This window comes from Erpetoichthys calabaricus, chromosome 1 (assembly GCF_900747795.2).
Source record: "Erpetoichthys calabaricus chromosome 1, fErpCal1.3, whole genome shotgun sequence".
Classification (NCBI taxonomy): Eukaryota; Metazoa; Chordata; class Cladistia; order Polypteriformes; family Polypteridae; genus Erpetoichthys; species Erpetoichthys calabaricus.
The window spans coordinates 274,004,961-274,018,089 of NC_041394.2; the positions used below are offsets into that span (position 1 = coordinate 274,004,961).

Genomic DNA, 13,129 nt, shown 5'->3' on the forward strand with positions numbered 1-13,129 from the left:
TATAACAAAGCGATTTTCGAAGTACAGTATTGATCAGTTGATGTATATCACCCTAGATAAAAGCTGTGTGTTTTCCGTCTGATATTATATGAAGGTACAAGGATATAGCAAAAGGAAGAATATTGATCAGGCACATTTTAAGTGATCCTTCTAACCATCTATTTGTCTACTTTTTTTTATATTGCTTAATCCAGTTTTGGGTCGCCTGTTGTCTAACGGAAACTCTTCAGCATCAGACCCAAGGTTGGAACCAACCCTAAACTGAGCAGCTTCGGAATGGTTGATAATCCCTGCTAAAAAAAGCCCATGATTAACGTGTGGATATGTATTTAAGCGGACGTTTCTGGGCGGCTTTACAAATTCCCTCTATTGGTGTTTGAGTGAGCCGCACTGTTTTCCGTGGCCGCGGGTTACTAGGGAAGCGCCTGTGCATCCCAGCTCGTGGCAGGCGGGGCCGCGCTCGATGACGCCTGTGATACAGCATTTCTATGCAATGCAGAGTTTTGATTGCTGGGTTGCGCTGGAGCCGCTTCTCGTTGCTGTTACGCATATTTGGATTTAGGTGCCGCACTAGAGAATTTACCAGTACACGATTGACAAACCCATCATTTGTTGTGTGTTTTTTTTAAGAGTGGGAGCCCAGTGTCGTCCGATTGTTTAATTTATGTGATATCAGCCATTCGTGACTAAGAAGGAAGCAGTAAATCGTGAAAGAAGACGGATTTATCTTTTTTTTCAATTCAGCTATCCTAAATCGTTCTTTACGCAAGCATTTTTAATGTTTGTCATTTCTCCGAGTGCCCTCTCTGCGCTGTATTCTACCAGATGACATGAGCTGAGCGACCTTTCCTGGGAGGGTGCAGCGCTTCCATATGTTTGTGAGTGTGTGTTTTTCACCAAGCCGGCTGTACTGAATCTCTGCGCTCCGGCGTTCACTTCTTCCTGAATGTGAGCACATGCGATGCTTCATCAGACGGCGACACTTTTTCCGGATCGAGACATTAAAAACAAACAATTAAAAAAGCCAAAACAAACCCAAATAAGCAGACTTTGAAGGGTGCACGTGTGGAGCCGCTCAGTTTGCCAACTACATCTGCAGTGTTGCCGTAAGACAGACAGAACGAGAGAGGGAAAGAGAGAGAGAGGGAGCGAGGAAAAATCCTTCGTCCCCTGATCCCTGCCTGCACCCTCTAGCTGTGAATGGGCTGTGTGCTTTGTGATTATCTGCAGTCACTTTAGAGTCATTTCTGGAAGAAGATGGCGGACAGGGCTGAGATGTTTTCAATTTCCACCTTCCATTCGCTCTCTCCTCCAAGTTGCAGGTAAGCCCACCGTCAGCCGTTATGTGCGATGCGCGGGGCAGCATCGAAACGGAGAAGCCGAGGGAGACTGTCGGAGATCCTTAGGATGCTGAGGTCGTGCCTGTCATTGCTTATCAGAGACTATCTGTCAAAGGGAGACCATTCCCTTAGCACAGGTTACTGTTTTTCTGGGCATTTTTGATGCCAGTCGCCTTCATCTCGGAGGAGGGGGGCGAATTACGCATAATACGGGTTATGCTCTGGTAGGCTTGTGTACAAATACATGTGCAGATTAGAACGACATCAGGTACCCATATTACTCGTAATCCATGTTTCGGAAAAGTCGCATCTGCACAGAAAGTACAATTTCGATTTTAACTGGGAAAAATAATATATTTTCCATCGTGGTGATTGATAGTACTTCAGTATTTCGGTGATTTGTCATTGCGTTACAGAGGCCCACGCCCAGCTACAGATGACGAGGGATTCATCAGCATCGCTTTAATGTTTTTATATTCTAGGGAGGTAGCAAGTACACACTGAAATTACCGTATTTTATAAAAGGAAGTACTTTACCCTCACGAAAAAAAAATTACTGTACATTTCAGAGTGGTGCAGCACTTCATGTTTTGCTGATGACAACCAGTGCGCTATTTTAAAAGTCTGCGGGAGCGGCGTTATGTAGAGGGTCCAGTCAGGCTTTCCGCACACCAGCCAAGGTCTTTACTCTTATGTAACTGCTCGCAAGGATTCCATTTTCGTTAGCTGATTTCGTCAGGCTTAGGCATTCAGGTGTGTTTTTATTATTTGCAAAGTTGTTAAAACCCAGGATAGCGTGAATTGACAGCATGTATTCAATCTGTTTTAGATAGACAGAATGACTCTATAGATAGATAGATAGATAGATAGATAGATAGATAGATAGATAGATAGATAGATAGATAGATAGAAAGGTACTATATAATAGATAGATAGATAGATAGATAGATAGATAGATAGATAGATAGATAGATAGATAGATAGATAGTTTACAATCGCATTGCTTGCGGAATTGATTGCCAGCAGTGGTGAGGCATTGATATAGTTTTATACTCTTGAACACTAACATAATTAATTGGATAAATTCTTGTTGAAGCAATAATTTCGTGCATTTTAAGACATATTAGTAGTTTACGCCCAGATCACCAGCATATTTTAAATGATGGGCGGTAGATGGTTTACTAGCACTTGCTGCTCAACTACTTGGTGTGCTGTAGTGTGTGACGTGAAATGACGTCATATCACCGGAGTACAGCTTCACGTATTTTGACAGCGAGGTCGACTCCAAGATCGGAGAAACACGTTTCTGTTGTTGACCTATACTTCCTTAGAAGAAACGACCGAAATATTGTAATTTTTTTAAATAATCGTATAGCGTTTGTCAGATTATGAGCTCGTATTGGAAGCCTTAGTAGCTGAAAGACAAAACGTTGAATGTTGCAACAGGACCTCGCCTAACAATTACATACTCAGCAGCCCTGGTCTCTAGCGGATTAGCCCGAGGATCAGGTGGGGTTAATTTGAATCACTGGCTGACTCTCTTAAAAATGGCTGTGCTGGTAAAGGTCAAATGGATCTTCTTTCCTCTGGTTCAATGAGTTATTGACATCTCTTAGTAGTTACGCTTTAAAAGAAATGACCATGTTGGGAAATGACGTGGACTGGAGGTTTAGTCTATCTATCTATCTATCTATCTATCTATCTATCTATCTATCTATCTATCTATCTATCTATCTATCTATCTATCTATCTATCTATCTATCTATCTATCTATCTATCATTTCATATCTTTCAGAAACAAATGTACTCAATGTGTTGTAAAATTCAGATATCTGCTGTTTTATGCAGAGTACATCATACAAAGTATCAAATGAGAATCAAATCAAATACATTCCAGTCAGAAACGACAAGAATAATGATACTAGGGAAGGCATGGGTTAGAAGTCCAACTGGAGAGTTAGTATGATCAGTACTCTTAGAAACTGCGCTGGTAGAGAACAGTGTAAATAAAGGCCAGGCACTAAAGGATTTTTGAGTATGTTCCTGTTGATGGAATTTAATTTTTTCCTAATGGTAAATAATTTTTGGCTGTCATTGTAAAATGAGCTGCCCATTATGTTTTTTTCCAGTTAGCCATGATGAGACGAGTAGTTAGTAGTGTTAAAGGAGTTACAGTATTTGAACAAACTGATCATAGCGCATTGGTGTGTAAATATTTTGACGACAGCCTTTAGAGTGTGAGGATTTGCAGTATTGTCAGAGATAGGATTATAGTAAGGTAGAGTCAAGGAGATGGCCAAAAATTGTGGTCACAAGTTTTCGAAGCTTCAGCACATTTACCTGCTGTTCCATGAGATTCTTGTTTGCCCTTTTTCAATTCAAAAGTACCTTATGGCATGAGGTGAGCCTAAGAAATGTTGATGTATGTGTGCATTCAGGTCCAGTATTTTACTCTACAATTCTGGGTTCATTCCCTTTAAATTTAGGCTGATTACATTTGTAGAACTTTACATAAAGAAGTGGTGGTTAGTGTCAGATGAGATGTAAATGTAATGAGAATGAAAATCAACCGACCTTGCTACATTTTCAGAGATAACACATACAGAAAAACATTGACAAAAGGTATTTATTCCATGGCCATTCTGGTAAATGCTACCGAATGTTTAGAATTTGCTTGACTAGATTAAAGGACAGTTTTTATTCTAAGGAAATAGAGATACTCAGTCAACAACTACTCATACTGACAACTGTATGAGCATACCTGACACATAGATGCTGTCAGATGTTGTATTAAATTTGTGGCATTTTGTTTATTGCTGTTTGCATTAAACTACTGTCACTTCTCTGTAGGAAACAAGTGAGTAAGAATATAAACTTCAAATTGAACTTACATAATCAAGTCATTAATTTACAAGTGTGCATTAAGTGACTGGTTACATCAAAAGCTTGTACCAGTAGCTGCCAGTACAAAGCACACTCACCCCTGTGTACTGTAGCGTATTGCACTGGCGGTGAAAGCTGATCTAAATAAAGTGGAATTGATTTTGCTATATGTTACTTACTTGTATTCTTGGAACCAATTACTGTGTGCTATCGATGTTTTTACTGGACTGTATGCTATACAGTAGATATTTGTACTGGAGGATGATGGGAGTTGTCACACACCATGTTTTGAAATAATTTAGATCTCAATAAAATCAAATATTACTTTAATATTACCTAGACTAAGAAAGAAGACAAAGCAGTATTTAGTCGTTGCTTACTGCTCATATCTGTAATGATTCTTTTTAATGTTTAGCTTGACTTTTAGTTCCTCATTGTGTTGTTTTTCTTGTTATCCAATTTGTACAGATACTTATAAGGTAACAACATTTTATCACATCCTTTCACAATTATTATTTGCCACAGAAGCCACCTGACCAACTTTGTATGCAACGTGGTGTGCAGATGACCATTGTCATTCTCAGTGGTATATATTTTAATTATAAGCTAGCATTTCAGAAAATAGCTGGCTAATTTATATGAATCTTGATACTGTCTGACATTGACTCATATTACTGTAAATGGGTATTGATATGTTGAACAGGGTGCCTTTAGAGTGACCTCCGTGTGGTGTTTATAAGCGAACAGTTACTGTGTCTGTTAAAGTAGTGATGACTAATGCACTTGTGGTAGACTTTTAAATGTTAGCAGTGGTAAAAATATATAGTACTACGCATATCTGACTGTTTGTTATATTTTTTTGACATATAGTATATATCTTAAAACATTCGGTACATATGAATCATCAAATTTGTCATATGTTTACTACTCTTTGAATAAAATATCTTACACTATGGGTTACATGCTCTATCTGGCATCTTGAGTTTGGTTTATCCATACAGCTGGTAGCTTCTGTTTCTTGGATTCTTATGAAACTAACAGGTAAAACAATTTTACACCAGTGTTGTAGTTGTCCTTTCCAGTCTTCCAAATCTGGAGAAAATGGTTGAGTCTTTCAGTTTAATTTTACCTTATTCAAAAAAGCTGGTTTTCTTAACTAAAGTCTAAATTCAATATAGCTGACAACTCTTAATGTATATTACATGATACAATTGAGACAGCTACCTTGTTAAACATGTTGGACAAGACTTTTTCATAGAAGTAGTCTAACTTATGGCTTTTTGTTTTCCATAGACATTTTTCATTATATTAGTATTTTAATAGATTACACATTGTACACAAAGTAAATCCTTATGTTAGAGTAAAACATACAATATTTTAAGATATATATACAGTACTGTATGTTTCTTTGAGTAAGTGCAACTTAGTTAGAAAACATAAAAAAAGTGCTCCTCAAGATTATTTTAATGCAATCTGCTGCCCAGTAAAGTTCCCACATAATACATTTGGAGCATTTATACAGGGAGCTGGTACCTAGAGGGGCTTGGAAACTGAACTTAAAACTACTGCGACCTGTAGAAGGTGCTGTCTAGTTGGCCCAAATGAAAAATCAGTGTCAAGGAAGCTTTAGTAATTGGAAAGGGCAATTTATGCACCAGTTAGATTATTATAAAGGAGAAACGTCAGATTATCAAATCAACTCAAAAGAAAGCAATAAACCTGTTGCCTATCTAGGCCTATCTATACAGGATACTGAAGTGATTTACCAACTCCACAATCAAAACGATTCTTTTAGGCTGTTGTTCCCTCCTGGGATTTGAGTGTTAGTCATCTGCTGTTTTGCCAACTTCCTTCTGCGCTCTCCAAGTGAAACTGATCAGCCACAGCTTTTGAGTCTGGCCTGGGCCATGTAATATTTCTGGGTAAACCTTGAGAAGAGATTCTGGTGTCATACAGACTGTCAAGAACCCCCCTAGGCCATATGCCTTGAACTCCCAGTGGTGGTCCAGAGTGCTTCTGCACTTCTAAGCCCTATTGTTCAATTAAAGGGTTACTATATAAGAAAAAAGTAAATAATACATACTCTTACAATAAGCAAATATAAATAGGTTCCTAAGGAGCAGACACTTTGGAAATAGTGGGAGTCTAATTTTAAGAAATGGTGATGCTGAAGACGTGTGCACAATCAGAGTGTGGGCTTCCATGTCACAGCTACTTAAAATTTCTGTTGAGAATGTTCCCAGCCTGGCAGACAGACATTTGTTATTTTTTTATTTATTCTCTTTTCTGAATTCCCTAATCTGCATGCATTTTTTTGTTAATTCATGTTTGTGTTCAGAATCCTAGTGGCAATTATAGGTGGGACTGTGATAAAAGTCTAAAATTAGCTCTACAGAAACAGGTATTTTGCGTTGTGGTTTTAGTGACTGTTATACGCATTCGTTTCTGCCTCTGCAGCATACCTACAAACTGCAATAAGAGATTTTCAAGATACAAATTTAAATACTGACGCTAACTTTTGATTACATGTTTGCTTTGTTGATATGTAAAATATGATGTAATGTAGTACCTTTTATGCTATTACCAGGACATGTCACTATATATTGCTTATATTTTCATTTATTTTTTTTTGTTTGGTGACTCTGTTTTAATAGTATGTGATGTGTATAGTTTTATAGTTTTAATTTTTGAAATATGGGGAGGGTTGGCATCAGGAAAGGCATCCTCCGTAAAAATCAGGCCGAAATCTATAAAACATAGTAGTGGGAAAATATGAAGAGGAGGTAGAAGAAGATCTTAAAAGAGAAGGGCTGTTTACTTCCACATAATGCTCAGCTGTGTTAACAGTGTTATGGAATTCACCTTACGGTTGTGGGAGTGACTTTTAAAAAGCAGTGTGTTAAGATCTAAATGAACAGATTTTCAATAGTGACACACTGAAAATGAGACCCTACAAATTCAGTTGGTTGTTAAAGTGTAGTGTTTATTCTGTGAGTGTATAATCAGCAGTGAAACATAAAGACAAAGACAATAAAGCAAAACATCAAAGGTAATTAATAAATTGAGAGTTTGTTTCTTGGAAAGATGTATTTTGAAAAAAGTCTGTATTTGTGAATATATGGCAAATATTTAACCATATGGGACAGCTATATTTTTTCAAGAAACACCAAATTCAATGATACTGAGGTAAATAAGCTGGTCAGCATAGATATGACTGAGTAGAGCAGTGACAATTTTGTAAAGGCAGCGTTCATAGAGTAGAGAAGCAGACAAGCAAGGGTTGACACACTGAGATGACAAATGTGTTTTTTTGGGCAAAATAAACTCATAATCATAGATAAAGCTTGGTTGAATCCTAAATCAACTTTGTAGAGTTTTATAATGCTCGCAAAAGTGATTTTTTTTTAGCAAAGTCTTTCCTTTTTTCTAAATGAATTTCAGATGCTCTACTTGACACAGAAGTGTACAACTCACAATTGCATTTGGCAGTTATTATGTTTGGCAACAACCTGTTTGGATTCCTCATCTAGTGGGTATATACTGTACTTGAAGATGGCATAATAGATAATCTTAAACAGTTGTAGGGTGGAGTGAGGGCAATCACAGTATCTTCTAAAGCTGAATAATATGGATTACTCTTAAGTATAACATCCTCTTTTGGTGAACAATTTGTGCAATGTTTGTTGTACTAAAAGTGTTTTTTTTAAATGATTGCATGTGAATTTGTTTTCTACTAGAAGAACATCAAAGATAATGTCCTTAGCAGGGGATGGCACTTCATCTTAATTTGTTTTTTATTCTATGCCTGTCTGCTTGAGTCAATCATGGTAGCTTTAAGATTCCAGATAAAACAGGGAATAGATGGAAAGTTTTTGACTAATATACATAAGAGGGAATGACTCAGAAAACACTCGCTAGTCACATAAGCCTTTCAATGACCTAACAAGAATGGTGAGTGTAGCAAAAACATACAAGCAAGGCAGTAATGGCTCCAAAGCTGGTGCTAATTTTGCTGTTTTTTCTTATTCAGCAATAGATCACAAAAAACAGTAACTGGGTCACACGTACTGGGCAGCCTAGGTTAGGTTAAGTATTATTATCCGAGAGGGAAATTTGTTTGCAGCAGGAGAGTATCCACCTTAATAAAAGGATATGTGTTCGTGTGTATGTCTGTGTGTCCGTCCAGTTGCTATATCTCTGTCATTCCAAAAAATTGCACATCACAAACATTTTTAGTAATAAAATCAATGGAATTTTCCATTCCAACAGTTGGCACATTACAAATATTACCCATACCAAATGGCATATAACAAAGATGTATATATTGCATGGTGCACAGCAAATGTTAACACTAAGGTCTGTTTTGATTACTTAGATTTCATCCCATGTTAGATAGGTAGCATAGCTGGTAAAACATAAGACATTATTACAACGATATAAGAAAATAAACCAATGTATGATCACCATTGTTCCAATTAGTACACACACCTATAAAATTTCTTCAAATAAGAATAGCGAATTTCAACTGTACAAAATAATAATTCATAACTCAGCAGGATCTCTATGGTTACTGCAATTCAAAGTACTTATTGCTATGAGAACAAAAGTGTTTTTAAATTTGATTTTCTTCACCCCTGGGAACCTAAATCTGTAGCCTAATGGCAAGAAATATACCTTTGGAAACAGTAAATGGCAGTTGTCTGTAAGAATCAAAGCAGCCTTCTTGCCAACTTGTTTGTGATAGAGCGCAGTGAGATAAGGCTGCTGCAAACCGGTAATGTTACTGCTAATTTTAACAGTTGTAAAATAAAGACAAAAAACACCATCAAAGGTTTGGGGGGATCTCCCATATACTGTAACACAAGCAAGGGAAATGACATCTTCACAGACAGTTCAAATCGGAACTGATTCTGTCCAAACAGAATTTATCAGTCTGCTTCTCAGCTATAATGTAAGGCTGGATTGTATTAAAAGCTGAAAAAAAAAAATCAGAAGACTTGCAGTTGCCTCCTCTTTGCTCTTTATGTAAATTGGTAAGGGTCCAGACAGGCCCTGGGATTTGTTTAGCAGCTAAACTCTTCAAAAGATAAACTTTTCAAAGCCTTTCACTATATGAAAAGTTAAAACCATTTGTGGGAGGTAATTTACTAAGGCTTTTAGATGTGCAGCTTCATTTTCAGAGTTTAGATACCTGTTTTCCAGAGACATCTGAAATGTGCTGGGCAGAGCTGCTCTGCTCAGGACTGAAGTAGGTGCCTACTTGTTCTGTCTGGTTCAGGACTTTTCTTTTATTTTAGTTTGTTGAGCGACTCTTCTGACATTATTTTAATCAAAGATGGGCCAACTTCCAGCCCCAGACCTGAGTCTGGTCTTTACCTGAATTGTTTCTGAAGGAAAACCATGTGTCTCAAACTTTAAACAGAATTCATTGACCTTTTGTACCAGTTGATAGTCAAGATTAATAATTCCTGCCGATTCCATATGAGTATTACTTTGAACGCCACCCATCAGCTTCATGTCATTCCACCATGACCCCATGTTTTAAGTCCACAGTTCATTCTCAATCCTGTCCCTATACTTCATGTTTGCCTGCTTTATTTCATGTTTCGCCTCCTTCTAAAGTTGCACAATACAATACAATTTATTTTTGTATTTACCAAAATTACCCAAGGTGTGCCACAATGAGCTTTAACAGGCCCTGCCTCTTGACAGCCCCCCAGCCTTGACTCTCTAAGAAGGCAAGGAAAAACTCACAAAAAAACCTTTGTAGAGAAAAAAAATGGAAGGGCAGTTCAAATAGAGACCCCTTTCCAGGTAGGTTGGGCATGCAGTGGGTGTCAAAAACAGGGGGTCAATACAATACACAGAACAAAACACAAGTAATCCTCAATACAATATAATAGTACAATAGAAATATTACAAGTACAGAGCAGAATTCAACAGCAGATGATATCACATAATGTGATTTGGATTTGTTCAGAGTCCTGGAGACCTTGGCCATTAAGCTGCCTCCCCCTATTGGCCATTCCACAGTTGAGTCAGCACTGGGCCAGCCAATGAAAGGACCACTCTACCTGACAATTCCTGTGATCCTCCATCAGGGATGACTTTACCTTAGGCAGGCAAAACCACTTGGCAGGTGGGCAGTGGCACCAAGGGCCACATTTAAGTACTGAGAAGAGAAACAGAATAGGTGTGGGTTAGTAACAAATTATAACTATCATGTTACTTATGTTTTAGTGCTAATGATTAACAAGAGATGCAGTCTGTACAGTTAAACAACAGCTCTAGTCAGGATATGCTAAACTGAAGTAGTGAGTCTTCAGCTGGGATTTGAAAGCTGAGACCAAAGGGGCATCTCTTATAGTAGCAGGCAGATCACTCCACAGCTTTGGGGCCCTGTAACTAAAAACTCGACCTCCCACTGTTATTTTATTAATCCTTAGAATCATAAGCAGACCGGCATCTTGAGATCTTAATGTGCACTCTGGTTTGTAAGTCATGATAAGTTCCAATAAGTAAGCCGGACCTTGGCTATTTAAGGCTTTATATGTGAAAAGGAGGCTTTTGAATCTGCCCTAAACTTAACTGGGAGCCAGTGTAAGGATTTGTAGTTCTTTCTGTTCAGTTACGGTTCCATATTAAAATGCCCTGTTTCTTCTGTTTAGCATTTCTTTTAAATCTTTAGTAATTCTTGGTTTGTTGTTGGGCTATATTTTGACTGATTTTAAGAGTTAACATTGCTTGTATTACCTAACTGATGTCAGGGAGGGACAGTGGGTAGTAGACTTAGGACTGGGAATCCATTGGCTGGGATTTCAACTGAGAACTCTGGACCCCTGGTTACCAAAGTCCCAAGCCGCTGTTGTCTCCATTTCACTGTTGCTTCACCTCTGCATGATCGTGAACATGTGTGGGTAATTGTGTGACTTTGAGTGTTTGATTTTCTTAGTATCCTTGACTGTGCTTTAGTTCACACGTGTTCAACAAGGCCGGTAAATTCCTGAGACAGCATGATGTGGTAAATGGACTCCTGGGCATTCCGAGGATGAGCAACATTTCTGTTTTCAAGATGCCAGTTCTGTTGCAAAGTTAATTTCCATTTTCAGCTTTTCCTATTTCACGGACTGTCTTTTGGATGTTGATTTAATGCAATCTTTTTTTCAATATTAATTTCACACACCCATATTTAATGTTTATTTCATGCATTCATTTTTTGATAATATAATGCAGTCATTTTTAATGTTAATTTCATACACCATTTTTTATTTTATGCACTGTTTTTTAATGTGATGTGCCGAGTTTATTATTTTTACACTTTTTTATGTTACTTTATTAATTTTTTGACAATTATATACACTTATTTTTCAATGCTAATTCTTACTTTATCATATACGAAGTATAGGGAAAGTATTGTAATCGTCCAAAAATTCAACCTTGAGATTTTTTATGAATCTCGCGTGTTTTAGACCTCCCTGAGTCCAATTTAGTTTCTCATTGGGAAAGTATTGTAATCATCCAAAAATTCGATTTCGAGATTTTGATGGATCTTGACGTTGTAGACCTCCCTGGGTCTGAAAATACCATTTTTGGAATTATGTCTGTGTGTCTGTCTGTGTGTGCGTGTAGGTAAACACGATAACACTTGAGTACGCTTTCACTTAGGTCAACTAGATTTTACATACAAGTATTAGGTACAAAACGTAGATTTCTATCAACTTTTGAACTATTTCCACTAACTGGAAGTGGTACTTTTTTATTCATGCAGCTGCAGAGTCTGATCTATTAAACTTTACATTTATAATAATTGTTCAATATATTATTAACTTGATTTGATTTGTTGTTGATAGTTCTTTAGTCAACATATAATAAAAATATAATCATTGTCTTCCGGTTTACTCCTCAAATATCCATCCCCATATATACCCAGTATACGAGAAAGTCTAGAGTAGACTACTCCCGATTTTTTAAATTGTAAAATTGACTCTTTTGCACCTTCCTTTGTTTTTGGATTTTTCCCTTCATGGCCACCATATTGCGGTCGCAATTCCAAGTTGTCTGATGTCTGTTACTGCCTGCTGCTCTCACTCCTTCCTGTGCCATGTTGATGCACCCTCTCTGAAATCTTCTGTTTAAAATTGGAGATGAACGCAGGGGCAGAAGAGAAGGAACCATGGTGTCTCAGGCAGTGGAGAGCATGCAATTCTTCACCAGTTTTGTTTTTTAAATCTGTTTCAATTCTAATTTTATTTTTTACAACTATGATTTAAAGGGTTTAAAATAATTGTACGGCAATCAATACAGCCAACCCTTCATCCATCTGCTTTTTGTAGTCTTTTAATCCCAGAATCAGTATCATGTGGAGTAAGAGCACATATGAACAGCAGCTTTCTTTGCATTTTACAAATACACACAGCCACACAAACATTAGGAATGCAGTTTAAAAATTTCAATTAAATCAACAGCGTGCCTTTGAACATTTGGAGCGGATCAAAATCTCAGGATAAAATCCAAGTAATCTAGATGAGAGCATGACAGTGCATGACAGTTGACAGGGCAATCAGGTAATTACTGGGGGGCTCAACTAAGGTGCTATTCAGTCATGCTCCATCTGTGCTAATGCATACAAAAATAAGTAAAATAAAATAATAAGGATGATATAATTTTAGTCTTTACTGATAATGAAATCATGGAAAATACTTTGTCATTGACTTAGAAGTAAACGCTGCCATAACAAATTTAATGAAATTATTGAATATTTTGCCTTGTATCCTTATAATTCTAATGGTGCTTGAATAACACAATCAGTGGTTTTACTTATAGATCACATTAAAATGTAGCATTTACAAGATTTTTAATTTTTAGGGTTGATTGAAAAACATCATTTCAATTTAAAATGAAAGTAA

The 13,129-nt window shown here is 37.2% G+C and overlaps 1 protein-coding gene across 1 annotated transcript in view; it reads left to right on the top strand.

The window, feature by feature from the left end:
* Positions 1-453: 453 nt before the first annotated feature.
* The window catches only part of mapk8ip2 (mitogen-activated protein kinase 8 interacting protein 2), a 229,654-nt gene continuing 216,978 nt past the window's right edge, over positions 454-13,129 (top strand). Inside the window, exon 1 of the mRNA XM_051931561.1 lies at positions 454-1,322. Within this exon, the coding sequence (XP_051787521.1) occupies positions 1,258-1,322 (65 nt within the window). The 5' untranslated portion in view covers positions 454-1,257. The remainder of the gene's footprint in view (positions 1,323-13,129) is intronic.